At 39.4% G+C, this 13,931-nt stretch overlaps 1 protein-coding gene across 9 annotated transcripts; it reads left to right on the forward strand.

Annotated features, from left to right (window-relative positions):
* The first annotated feature begins 3,671 nt into the window (after window positions 1-3,671).
* HNRNPA3 (heterogeneous nuclear ribonucleoprotein A3) lies at window positions 3,672-13,931 on the forward strand. Of its 9 annotated transcripts, none has more exons than XM_045480312.1 (11): window positions 3,672-3,801; window positions 5,758-5,880; window positions 5,971-6,117; window positions 6,200-6,410; window positions 6,739-6,828; window positions 6,912-7,004; window positions 7,086-7,166; window positions 7,674-7,817; window positions 9,179-9,301; window positions 9,401-9,472; window positions 9,565-13,931. In XM_045480312.1, exons 1-10 carry the CDS (start codon window positions 3,796-3,798, stop codon window positions 9,451-9,453), a joined length of 1,071 nt encoding a protein of 356 aa, XP_045336268.1. In that variant the 5' UTR covers window positions 3,672-3,795; the 3' UTR covers window positions 9,454-9,472; window positions 9,565-13,931. The 9 variants fall into 9 exon arrangements, with proteins under 9 accessions (XP_045336268.1, XP_045336269.1, XP_045336270.1 ...); XM_045480313.1 differs by having other exon boundaries at window positions 12,258-13,931; XM_045480314.1 differs by having other exon boundaries at window positions 7,674-7,814.

The raw sequence follows: 13,931 nt of genomic DNA on the forward strand, positions 1-13,931 counted from the left end.
TGGAAAAAATCAATTCCTTGATCTGCGTAACAGTTTTCTCATTCACAAAATGAGGCATGCAATCTAGGTAGGGCTTCCCAACTACTGCACTTTGGCCTGCTGGTGTCCTGGATATGGGTTAAGAAACCGACTTCTCCTGCAACTGGGCAATTAAGAAGGGCCAGGGAGAGCCAGAGTCCTCTGGGCCAGTACCTCTGGCTGTGAGCAGCCTTGTTTAGGTCTCTTTAGGGCAGCCTGTGCAAAGCAGTCTGGGGTGTATCCTAAAGCAGCAGCAAGCACAGTGGACAACAACCAGCACTTACAGTTCTGTCAAATGTGCATGGCTAAGGAGATGCCTATCACTTGGGCATCCATATGCAAAGGACCTCACTGCCCATCAGTGACTGAAGATTTTGGAGCCAGTGCTCAAATTTGTGATCCAGATATCCAAGGGTCACAACACACAGCCTCAGGGGTGGTCTGTTAGAGGGTGAAAGAGGACAGAGTGGGGTTTCTAGTGGGCTCAACTCCAGGCAATGCCCTTCATATCTGTCTTAACATATAGTGGTTATTTCTATCCCTTTGTAACAATGTACTCTTTTTCTGGTGTCCAGGCTAGCTGTTGACAATGCATGCATGTTCTGAAAGCTAGAGTTTCAATATGGAAATCCTGATATAAAAATATACTATTGGGTTCCAAATCCATTTTCATTATCTTATGGAATTGCAATATGATATTTGTCAGTAAAAGGGTTGTTATTCTTTGCATATGATTATAATTGTAAATTCTGAATGGTTGTATAAAATGGTTTTAAATATTCTATCACCCACTTACATGATCAGAGTCCCTCACCGATAATTACTATTTGGAATATGAGAAGTTTATTATTAAGAAGTCTGGATCAGAAACTGCATAAAGCCACTTCGACCATAAAACCTAATGTCAAAATGTATTCACAGGATGATCTTTAATGATCAAGTTGATCATTAAAAAATGTGGAAAATTTTTATTTGAAAGATTTATTCTAATTTAATTTTTAATATATTCTCTAATGCATTATTACTTATTTTATAATCATATAAAGATAATGCTATGACTTTTTTTTTACCATCAGTTAGATGCCTCCAAATCTCTTTTATGTTACTAGTTTGCTGTGCAAAAATTATCCTTTTCTGTATGTGTTATGATATGAAAGATGTTGAGAGGCCCTGATATAATTTCTTTATAAAGTGTGTCTGCCATCTCATCTCACCCTAGGACCTTGTCCCCTGCTTCCCACACCATATAGTTTCTTTCTCTCTTTCTCACATTTCAAAGAGTGCCAGGGCTACAGTGTACAGTGGCCAAGGTTTAAGGCTGTATCCAACAGGGTCAAGTACTCCAGCATGGATATTTGTATGAGATACTATGTGGCTCCAGGGCTGGAGGGTAAACTTAGACAAAAGCATAACAAATAGCTAATGTCGAAAAATCACTTAACAGCAAACCTGGATAAATCCAAAGAGAGGAATCCATATTTACTTAAGGACAAAAGACGTGAATGAATGTACTGACATATCATATTCTTGGATAGAAGTACTTAATACCCCATCCCCCATCATTTCTCACATGAATATAAGAATTTAATACATTAAAAAAAGAATAATAGCAAATTATGATTATCATCACTAATTAGAAGTAACTTGGTTAGCAAACACCTAGACAAACATGCCCTATGGTAAAGCCAAGTGATTAGTTTTTTTTTGTTTTTTTTCCTAAGTAAGCTCAATGCCCAATGCGGGGCTTAGAACTCGTGACCCTGAGATCAATAGTCACATGCTGTACCCACTGAGCAGGCCAGGCGCCCCAAGTGATCAGTCTTCTTGATGACCTTTGCAGTGGCTCTTAGGTATCTTGGTGTAGACACTACCTTCCTAAGTGAAGAAGTCTTTAACTTTGTGTTTTTCTTTTTTTTAATTTTTTTAAACGTTTTATTTATTTTTGAGATAGGGAGAGACAGAGCATGAACAGGGGAGGGTGAGAGGGAGACACAGAATCTGAAACAGGCTCCAGGCTCTGAGCTGTCAGCACAGAGCCCGACGCGGGGCTCGAACTCACCGACCGTGAGATCATGACCTGCGCCCAAGTCGGCCGCTTAACTTGGCCGCCACCAAGGCGGCCACCCGCCTTGACTGAGCCACCCAGGCGCCCCTTTGTGTTTTTCTAAGTACTCAGAATTGTCCAAGTTATTCATGACTATTTCACAATAGTCAAACTCACAAAGCCTGATGTATTAACCAGACACTAAGGGTATATGTTTTCTGAATGTCTTAACTACTTTTGTTGGCTATTAGGAGTACCTGATAAAAATACATAATGGTTTGCTTGTGATGTGGAGTCATAATAGGAAGAGGCTACTTTAGAGGGTTATTTCATCCAAGTTACATTAAGGCCTGGTGACTGGGTTCTGCCTCAGAACAGAGTACTTTTTGTTCATGCCTCCTAAATAAAACACCTGTTCCACTTGGCAGCGCTAGATAAACATCAACAAATTCTTATTCTTTGTGCTCCCTTTTCCAAACTCCAAGCCCACCATTCCCTATTTAACACAAACTGTTTTTCAAGCGATTTATATATTTGATTAGATTTCTAATCTTTCCAAAGGAGCGCTTGCTCAATTCTAAAGTGGCTGACTGCTTCTTTACGGATCGTTACATTAAAATACCGGGCATTTCTTAGCAGGGTAGGAGACTTGCCAATTGTGGCCACCTTTATCAGTACCTTCGCTTAGACACGGATCGGTAGATTATTAATTTACAGCTCCTATAGGTGTTGGAGACTCCCCTCCATTTTTCATTTAAAAAACTAAAACTAGAGCTCAGTAAGGTCGAATGATTTAAAATCACTTCACCTACATAAAGGATTATTAGATCGGTTTTCTATCTGTCTCGTTCGTTATACTTCAAAATCGAGTTGGAAACATTAAGATAAAGATCACTCGCGTAAAAGAAGCCTAACTGATCACCCTTTTAGAAATCTTGTAAATCATTCCTGAAATTACGTCCACGAGAACAGCTGTTTCAGCTTTCCACGTTAACCAGAAGTTAGAAATCTGTGGCGATAGATTTAAGTTCAGTGAGTACCTAATGAACTGACCTCGACCAGTCCTGCCTCAGCTCATTAAGGGTGAAATTTCACTAGGTCAGCCGCGTTTTGAGGCCTTTCCAAGGTGCCTATGAATCACACATGTCGGGGTCGCAGGGATACCTCACAGTGGGCATCGCAGTCACAGAATCTGGTCTCTGGCATGTGGAAACGTGCGAGGAGATGCCGAGGGGCCCACAGGGCTTTCTTGCAACCTTAAAGCACAGGTGAGAAAAGTGCGGTTTTATTCAGGCACGGGAATGAAATGAATTCGTAAGAGCAAACCGAGAAGCCTACGTGGGGGAGGGGAAAAAAGCGCGAGAAGAAAGAGAAAAGCCTTTTCTCCGGTGACGCGCGGTCACGAGGCATTCTCCCGACGTGGGCGCTCGCTATTGGCTGAGTCCCAGCTGACGTCCCCGCCTGAGCCCCGGCGCGAACGTCGGAAAAGGCGGCACCGCACTGGAAGTTGGCGAGGCGCGCGCGCTCCCGCGGACCGGCCCGCCCCCGCTCCCCGCCCGCCAACCCGCTCGTCCATTCCCTCTTCGCGCCTAGTTGCCCACGCCCCCTTCCGAACTTGCCCCTCCCCCACAGGCCGGTGGCGCGCGGAAAGCGCGTCACGTGATGACTAGCCCCGCCTCTTCCTCTCGGTCCCATATTGAACTCGAGTTGGAAGAGGCGAGTCCGGTCTCAAAATGGAGGTAAAACCGCCGCCCGGTCGCCCCCAGCCCGACTCCGGCCGTCGCCGCCGCCGCCGGGGGGAGGAGGTATTAGGGGGAGAGCGGGGGGTTGACGGGTAGTGGCCGGCGTGGGGGGCCTAGTTCGGTGGGAGCGGGGAGGCCGGGTGGACCGTGTCGACCGTCCCGCGCTCTGCGTTGAGACGGGCGGTGGGAGGGGGAGGGGAGCGGGCCTCGGAGGCCTTCTGGGGGCCCTTCGCTCCCCTTGCCTTCTCCTTCGGCTGCACAGGTGGCCCCTCGGAGGCGTTGCGTGGCTGGGGACATCTCGGGAGAGGAGCTGGCCGGCAGGCCGCGCGGTCTCGGATCCAAGGCCGAGGGCGGCATGGCGGGCCTCGGCGGGAGCGGTTGGGAGGAGGCGGTGGGGGAGGGGAGGGGACGAGCAGTCACATCCGGGCGAGCGAGCAGCCGGGCGGCGGCCACATTGACATTGATCCGCTGCCGCGTTACGAAATGGCGCATTGGGCCGCAATGGCCGCCGCCTCGCTCCGCCGCCGGGAAAGAGCGCGGGATTGGAAGGAAGCGGGAGGAGGCGGCCCGGCAGAAAATGCCACAAACGTTCTTGGGTCTTGGGGCCTAGTGCTTTCGCTGAAGTTATGCCCGCGCGTTTCTCGTCCTTTCAGATATTTTTAAGGCGACGAGAATTTAATTCTCCTGTTTTTTTTCTTCGCAGCACCCAGTTGACAATAATGAAATTTTTAAAAAGTTTGCTGCTTTAGAATACTTCCTGATTTACTGTTCTTGCTAAAGTATTTAGAATTATACGTATTTTTGCGCCTTGTGGGTTGGCTGTAATGGTTTCTTTGATTTTTGTTGTAGAGGACTGCAACCACAGTTGAATTTTTCCTGTGTTTGAGATAATTTTATGCGGTTATAAGTTTTTTTTTGGTCATCTTTGTGTTTTGTCGATTAAATGCTGTTAACCAAGATTTGAAAAGATTACGTGAATGGTGCTTTAGGCTATTAATCATTTAACATTTTTTTCTAGCATGTGACAGTCTTTTCATATTAAATGCCTTAACATCTCTACTTTGGAAGACACACGAAGACATTAGAATGTAAATGTGAGCCCCTTTATTTAAGGACTTTGGATGAATTAATTTTAATGCATGCATTAAATGGCAGTTCATGTAACTTTATTAAGGAACTAGTTAAATTGCAAAACAGTTCAGTCCATATCACATCTTAATTTTTTTAAATCTCGTTTTGTTTTGTTGTGCTCCATTCTTGTCGAACATTACATACTATATTTAATGTAACTTGTCCTTTTTGTGATCCTATGTTTTTGAAATTTTTGCCATGTGTTACAAGTGCAAATACAGATTGGTTATAGAAAGCGATCAAGATAAATGGTGGGTTTCTTTTTGTAATTTTTGGAGGAAGAATGCTGGTTTAGCCTGGTATTGAGGAATACCTGTTTTAACATCTTGATTTTCTTGAAATTGATGAATTTTTAAAAGTTTACCACTAAGAACCTTTAAGTTTTTCTTCACGGTTTTGTGGTTTAAAATTAAATGCTTGAAACGTAGACTGAGGAGGGAAGACATGAAAATAAATGGCATGGATGGAATACTGCTTCTACAACACATTGGTTTCTTAAAGAATAGTTTGCCAGTAGCAACTTCTAAACTCTGTCCCCAGATACTTTTAGTTGACTTAGTTAAGGGACTTTTGATTCTGAAGTTTTCTTGGACTTCAATGTAGTTGAAGTGATGTTGGCATTTGAAAGACTGGCTACAGAATTTTTTGGTGTTGGTACCTTTAATCAGTTGATGCGTGATCTTACTCCCAATTTTTAATTGGACAAAGTGTTAATGGTACAGGAATTTGATGTGAGTTTATCATTTGTAGCAGATTAAAGCTTTGCCCACCTTAGCAATTCATCCGCTCAAAGAAATAATTAACATGTATTTGTTTTCTCAGGGCCATGATCCAAAGGAACCAGAGCAGTTGAGAAAACTGTTTATTGGTGGTTTGAGCTTTGAAACTACAGATGATAGTTTAAGAGAACATTTTGAAAAATGGGGCACACTTACAGATTGTGTGGTAAGTTAACTAAAAGAGCAAAAAAAGGTTGTTAAGGGGTGTGGGACCTGTACAGATGTATTTCAGTACTTTAAAACTTCTGTTTTATAGGTGATGAGAGACCCCCAAACAAAACGTTCCAGGGGTTTTGGTTTTGTGACTTACTCTTGTGTGGAGGAGGTGGATGCAGCAATGTGTGCTCGACCACACAAGGTTGATGGGCGTGTAGTGGAACCAAAGAGAGCTGTTTCTAGAGAGGTATTTTGATATTATGCTGCATAATGTGCGAAATTGTTGAAGAATTTGGATTTGGTTTTTGACATGTATTTTTTATACGTAGGATTCTGTAAAGCCTGGTGCCCATCTAACTGTGAAGAAAATTTTTGTCGGTGGTATTAAAGAAGATACAGAAGAATATAATTTGAGAGACTACTTTGAAAAGTATGGCAAGATTGAAACCATAGAAGTTATGGAGGACAGGCAGAGTGGAAAAAAGAGAGGATTTGCTTTTGTAACTTTTGATGATCATGATACAGTTGATAAAATTGTTGGTAAGTAGGAATTTATTGGAGCTTGAATGAGAAAACAGAAAAGGTTCCTTTGTGCTATGCTAGATTTGCCAGACTGCTTATCATTTTGTATCGTGTTTCATAGCATATAAAGCATATGGTTCAGTTTTCATAAATGACTACACCTGTGTAACCAGCATCCGGATCAAGAAATAAACCTTATTTATTGTTCCAGAACACTCCCTCATTCCCATTCAGTCACTACCTTCTTGATGATATTTTAATGAGTTTTAAAAAGGCTATCATTTATATGTGCTTTTCCAAACATCAAATAACTTCTGTTTGTTTGTTTGATTAAAAAAAAATTTAGTTCAGAAATACCACACTATTAATGGGCATAATTGTGAAGTGAAAAAGGCCCTTTCTAAACAAGAAATGCAGTCTGCTGGATCACAAAGAGGTGAGTAGAACAATGTATATATACACAATAGAAGTGAGTGGTGTTTGTAAAGTTTTTAAAGATCTTCCTTGCCCGTGTTAAAGGTCGTGGAGGTGGATCTGGCAACTTTATGGGTCGTGGAGGAAACTTTGGAGGTGGTGGTAACTTTGGCCGCGGTGGAAACTTTGGTGGAAGAGGTAAGATAGTTATCTTTTAATGTGTCTACTTAAAATTTGCTAAGTTGAGTATTTATTTTTAATTCGTAACCTTTTCCTCAGGAGGCTATGGTGGTGGAGGTGGTGGTAGCAGAGGTAGTTATGGAGGAGGTGATGGTGGATATAATGGATTTGGAGGTGATGGTAAGTTTTTAACTGTTTGATGTTTTGACTTTATGTACTTTATTGGTAGTTAAGCATTTGTTTATATTCTGAATTTTAGTGAAAACTTCATTGGCTTATTACAAAGTGTGATTTTTTTTTAACTAATGACATGAAAGATCAGATCCCCTCCCCCCCCTTAATTTTTAACATCAGCTAGTTCTCTTTGGTTAATAATGTTTATTGTACTAGTAGTTGAGCCAGACTGTGTCAGTGGATACTGTTCACTGTTTTCTTCAGTGAACTTTTAACTTCAAAAAAGTAGAACAATTTTTTTTTTAGTATGAAAAGATATTTAAGCCTTCAATTTCATTCTCAGTAGCCCAGGTTTCTGATGCTGTGTTAATGAGGTATTACCAGCCTTTAGAGTGTTAAGTCATTGGTTTATTTTCCAGTTGGTTGGTGGTGATATAAATGTAGTTCAATAATTTGACTCTGTACATTTGTGGGGTTTTTTGTGACTTTTTTTTTTTTTTTTTTTTTTTTTAGGTGGCAACTATGGTGGTGGTCCTGGTTATAGTAGTAGAGGAGGCTATGGTGGAGGTGGACCAGGATATGGAAACCAAGGAGGTGGATATGGTGGCGGTGGTGGAGGATATGATGGTTACAATGAAGGAGGAAATTTTGGAGGTGGTAAGCTTTTACTTGTTTTAAATATTCCATATCATTTATAGGTCGTTACAGATGTTTTAAAAAATGTTAACATGTAGCATTTAGTCAAATCATAATATTAGAAAATACTCAAATGATGGGTGATGAAACCGAATTTTTTTGCTGGCTACTTAGCAAATTGGTAAAATGTGTTCAACTGTTATGTAATCGAAATGGACTTATTTTTAGTAATTATTGCCAGAATTAACTTAATTCTAGGCACTTTAAAATTGGACAAATGGGAACTGCAAATTAAATGCAGACACGTTGAAAAATCAGTTGTCATCTGGGGTTTAGGTGACAGGAGTATTTCGAATTTTGATGTCAGGTACATTTCAGATAATCCAGTTTCGTCATTATTCCATGATACTGTAGATGAAGAGCTTTGTTACGAATACATTGAGTTTTGTTGGGATGTTAATGTGTCAACAACAGAAGGTTTTTAAGTTTTTGTCATTTTAAATTATTTAATTTTTAAAAAAAATTTTTTTTTTTTTTTCAACGTTTATTTATTTTTGGGACAGAGAGAGACAGAGCATGAACGGGGGAGGGGCAGAGAGAGAGGGAGACACAGAATCAGAAACAGGCTCCAGGCTCTGAGCCATCAGCCCAGAGCCTGACGCAGGGCTCGAACTCACGGACCGCGAGATTGTGACCTGGCTGAAGTCGGACGCTTAACCGACTGCGCCACCCAGGCGCCCCTAAATTATTTAATTTTTAAGTAAGCTCTGTGCCCAGTGTGGGGCTTGGACTCAAAACCCCAAGATCAACGGTTGCATACTCTACCCACTGGGCCAGCCAGGTGCCCCTTGAAGATTTTTTTTTTTTAACTTTAGAGAGTGGGGGAGGGGCAGAGAGCAAGGGAGAGAATCTCCATGCTGAAAGCATGGAACCCCATGTGGGGCTCTGTCTCAGGACCATAAGATCATGACCTGAGCTGAGATCAAGAGTCAGACACCTGATTGAGCCACCTTTCTTTTTTGAGTAGCTCATTTAGAGTATCTTCTTTGTCATTGATATAAAAGTTGTACTACATTAGAATTAGAGTGAATCAAGCACATTTCTGATGGTGTTAGTAATATGAAGGCAAGAACATGAACCTGGGGCATAACATCTGATGCGGACATAGGAGCTCTTCTGGACCATCTTCACTGATTCCTCCTCTCCTACTTATGCCTGAGGTCTGCTAGTGGGCCTCTTTTGGCGGAGTTGGTAGCTCTATAAACTGCAAGTGGGTTGCATTTTAAGTGTTCCCAAGTGTGCTGTCACAAGAATGGGTACATACGTTAAAAGAGGAAAATAATTGTATAGGTCAGCCACAAACAAAACTTTTGTGATTTCAGGTAACTATGGTGGTGGTGGGAACTATAATGATTTTGGAAATTATAGTGGACAACAGCAATCAAATTATGGACCCATGAAGGGGGGCAGTTTTGGTGGAAGAAGCTCGGGCAGTCCCTATGGTGGTAAGTACTTTTTTTTTTTTTCTGGTTAAGTTTTCCATAGACTTCTTAATTTAAAAACATACACAGATTTTTAAAACAAAACAACTTGTGTATTTCTAGGTGGTTATGGATCTGGTGGTGGAAGTGGTGGATATGGTAGCAGAAGGTTCTAAAAATTTTCAGAAGAAAAGGGTAGGTATCTTTAAATTTTTATCATGATGATAAAGAATATGTGGAACTGTTCACTGAGTGTAATAATTTTTTTATCCTGTATTATTCAACAGGCTACAGTTCTTAGCAGGAGAGAGAGCGAGGAGTTGTCAGGAAAGCTGCAGGTTACTTTGAGACAGTCGTCCCAAATGCATTAGAGGAACTGTAAAAATCTGCCACAGAAGGAACGATGATCCATAGTCAGAAAAGTTACTGCAGCTTAAACAGGAAACCCTTCTTGTTCAGGACTGTCATAGCCACAGTTTGCAAAAAGTGCAGCTATTGATTAATGCAATGTAGTGTCAATTAGATGTACATTCCTGAGGTCTTTTATCTGTTGTAGCTTTGTCTTTTTCTTTTTCTTTTCATTACATCAGGTATATTGCCCTGTAAATTGTGGTAGTGGTACCAGGAATAAAAAATTAAGGAATTTTTAACTTTTCAATATTTGTGTAGTTCAGTTTTTCTACATTTTAGTACAGAAACTTTAACAAAATGCAGTTTTGAAGGTGTTTCCTTGTGAGTTAACAAGTAAAGAAGATCATTGTTAATTACTATTTTGTATGAATTTTGCTAAAGTTAACTGTAAAGAAACACCTGCTGACTTGCAGTTTAAGGGGAATCTATTCTCTGCATTTCCAAACCATGAAATGAATGGGCTCTGACATGTGGAGAGAATAGATATTTGTATGTTTGCAATGTGTGTTTTAGATAAATAGAATTGGGTATTTAAATTAGCATATTTGTGAATTTAATAGCATTAAGATTTACCTTCAAATGAAAAATCTCAAAATTCCTATTTGGTTTTTGTGCATTTTATTTCAAAATGTAATCATATGATTTTAGTGTGTTAGCTTTGCTGAGAGTCCTAGCTGTGTTTAGAACATCTCCATTCTACATTCACCATGGTCACATGTGAACTGCCATAGTTTTATTTGGGTGTAAAGAATGTCTACTGCCCTCTGTTTAAATTCTGGAAAGGGGTAGTGGATGTTTTCCCTTTCCCTTAAAAACCATTCTTAAAAACTTTTCAAAATAACAGGACCACTAAGCCTGCTGTATCTGAGCAAATTAGTGGCTACTCTTTTCCCTTTTTAAAGCACAAGAGGCCCATAAGTCTTCAGTTATTTTCCTTGGTTTAATATATATCTATTTTTTTGATACAAGCTTTCAGAAGGAAGAGAATAAAAATCATGCATTGTTGAACCCTTAACTGGCTGGCATGCTTTCCTGTGTGTACCCTCTGTATTCTGCTGGATAAAACCAAGGACAGTCTAGATAAAATCATCCCAAATGACTTCCTACAGTAGAAGTGTAGCATAGTTGCTTAGTACAAGCTTCTCACTTCCCAGAGACCCAAATTCAAATTTGAATAGTCTTGAGTTTTTGCTCACTTAAAAATCCAGAAGAACACACTGTTATTCCATATGTATGTTTGAACATATAAGTCATGTTGGTATGAGTTAACAGTTTGGTTTGGAAGACCCTGGTTGAGAAGAGTTTTAGATAAGGTCGTAAATATAAAAACCAATGTCTACTGTTGTGCGCCAGCTAGTGCTTACAATTTCATTCGAGCCCTGAGTATGTGCTCTGCTGTTACTCTTTCTTTGGCAGTTGAACGTTGAATTCGAGATTATTTTTGTTTTCAGAAGTACTAAGCAAAACAAGCAATAAAAAGGGGAATGGGGCGTGCTAGTGTTTGAATATGCTCTCTTGTTGCTCTAATTCTGTGCCTCTGTGCATTATTAATATTTGGATGCATGCAATGCCAGCATGGAAATCGGTCTTCACAGATACTGCAGTTTTCCAGAAAACACTCACAAACCAATAAATGTAACAGACAACATTCCATTTGTTAACGGACATATGTGAATAAGCAGCGTAGAAAATAGGCTAATATTAGAAAATGGTTAAGTCTTTAACAACTTCAAATGTGGTTATATAAATGGACACTGTCAATGTTCATAATTTAAACCTGGGTACCTGGTCAAAGTAATGCTTGGGAAACATTTTATTAAAATTGAGCTAAATTGTCTCAAGTTCTTTTATTCATATAATAAAGGTTGAAGGAATGGGGGAGATTGACATTTCCTGTTTCTATGTTTGTGAAAATGTTTGACACAACCTTGACAGTATCCTTTAATGGCATATGAGGTTAATTGTACTGTTAACAAACTTTCTGTGTTCTGGAACTAGTTTAATAGTGAAAATATTTTCAGTAAGTTGATGTTTGCAACCTATAAGCAGGTGAATTCTGTGTATGTGACCTGTTTATAAGTTGTATTAGCTTAGTTCTTGTGAACAGTGTGGAAAAGTAAGCCATGAGGAGAGCGATTTAACCAGCTTTAAAGGACCTAAGATGTGCATTTTAAGCACAGTGTGGATCAAAGGAGACTCACTAAGACAGGACTTCAGCAGCCTTTTGAGTATGGACAAGTCAGCATAAATAAAGAATGACAAGGCAGCAGCAAGAGCTTCAACTACAGAGAAGTGAAGGCATAAGATACTATGGTGATAGTGAGCAACTTTCCAAAAGCTAGTTAAATCTGCTTATTACAACTGAAATATCGAAGAAAGTCTAGCAGGAAGGAGCTCTTCGCCTTTTGGAACATCACAATGAGAGATAGTTGCCACAGTCACTAGGTCTAGCATTTAGACCTGCAAGGAAGGGCAATAAGCATTAGGTAAGGCTTGAATTTGAATTTTTTCACTAATTAAAGAGTAATTTTTTGTAAAGCAAGGTAAGAGTAATCTTTTTGATTTGCAGGTTGAATGAGAACCCTACTTGCCTAAATGAGGAATGTCTTTCCTACCATCTTATATACGAAGGTTTCTGGCTGGGTAAGGTTTGTAGCTCACAGTAAAAGCTCATGACACCATTTGTTTCCCTACAAACTTATATGACATATTTTGAAACTATTAGGTACATTGGCAAAATTACTCAGCTGAATACTTTATTTCAGAACCAGATCCAACATTTTAGAACCACATCCAACAAACACATTTTAAACAGTTTCAGGCCCTGCAACAGCCATGAATATTTATCTTGAGTCAGATGTGGCCCCATATATACAATTCATTGTTGATGTGTTTAGGGTAAAGTTGATTTTTGAGGAGTAACCTTAAATTTTGTGAAGTTTTTGTAATAAGCATGACACTTATAACAGAAGCATTAAGCTGCTAATCCTTATTCCATGAAAAACACCTTAGAATGAACTTTCAGAATTGTCAGGTGTTAGAAGAATGGTCTTCATTCAAGTGGCCTCATAAAGTTCTCTTGCATATAAATCCAGGGAATTACTTGAACTAATAGGATACATTTTGGTTCTTTTGTGTTTTAATCAGTTAACCAGAAGTAGTGGGGGACCTAATTACGCTAATACTCCCTTAAAAGATTTCCCAAAGAGTAATTAAAATATTAATTACTATTTAAATCAGTTGCTGATCATTCATAAGGGCTATTATCACTGTCCCAAAGGGCTTATTAAAAATTTGAGAATTTTGAGGGGTGCTTGGCTGGCTCAGTTTGTATAGCACGCAACTCTTGATCATGGGGTCATGGGTGAGTTCGAGCCTCATGTTGGACTTAACTTCAGAAAAATTGAGATTTGATGTTTATATACTTTGAAAAAAACTTGGGGGACAGGCTTTTAAAACAGTTTCTAAATTACAAAGTTAATACATAGGTGTAGTTTTAGTTTATTCTCAGAAAATGGTTGGCTCTGTTTTCTCCAACTAAATCAGGACTAAATTTCCACACATCATCATAAAAATGAAGTGTTGAAGAAGATAATAGTCTTTTAATGATAAATTTTCTTTTAGCGTGAAGCAAATTAACCAAGATAGGTAATATTCTTTACAGTCCATCTCCTTTCTTTTGAAATAAAATGATTTTATTTAAATGTAGTTCCGCTGTCATTTCTGAAAAATGTGCTCTTTAGTCATAGCACCAGTAAGCCAAATAAGGAAGTTCTAGAAGGGGGAAAATGGTTGAGCCAGGCTTTTTAACAGATTTTGTCAAACCAACTTACAGGTTATTGCTTCCCACACTACATTAAAAAAAAAAATGCCTGATAGACACTCAAGTTCTAAAAAAGAAAGTTTGGTACTAAAGATCATTTGTTAAGGAACTGAACGGTTGGAATAGGCTTGGTTTTAAGAGTTCTGGTATGTCACAACTTGAAACATTTCTAATTAAGGGACAGTATCGGAGTTCCAATAATTGAATGTCACAAATAGTTGAATAAGCAAGTTAATGGCAGGGGTAATGAAAGGATTGTTAGCCTATATAATACTCAAGATTACTTTTAAATTTCAATGTTTTATCCTGATTTTTAAGACTTAAGAGGTGGTCTGTAATGGATTCAAATGTTTCATTTGTAGTATTAATGAAATGTTTACAGAAAGATAACTTTTTCATTAAAATATTTTTAGAAATGTG

Source organism: Leopardus geoffroyi, chromosome C1 (assembly GCF_018350155.1).
Source record: "Leopardus geoffroyi isolate Oge1 chromosome C1, O.geoffroyi_Oge1_pat1.0, whole genome shotgun sequence".
Taxonomy (NCBI): domain Eukaryota; kingdom Metazoa; phylum Chordata; class Mammalia; order Carnivora; family Felidae; genus Leopardus; species Leopardus geoffroyi.

Excerpts from the sequence above, each read along its gene's own strand:
- HNRNPA3 (XM_045480307.1), top strand. The coding sequence starts at position 3,796 with ATGGAGGTAAAACCGCCGCCCGGTCGCCCCCAGCCCGACTCCGGCCGT. Across the intron at positions 6,118-6,199 it reads AGAGAGCTGTTTCTAGAGAG|GATTCTGTAAAGCCTGGTGC; the intron begins GTATTTTGATAT and ends TTTTATACGTAG. Across the intron at positions 9,302-9,400 it reads CTCGGGCAGTCCCTATGGTG|GTGGTTATGGATCTGGTGGT; the intron begins GTAAGTACTTTT and ends GTGTATTTCTAG.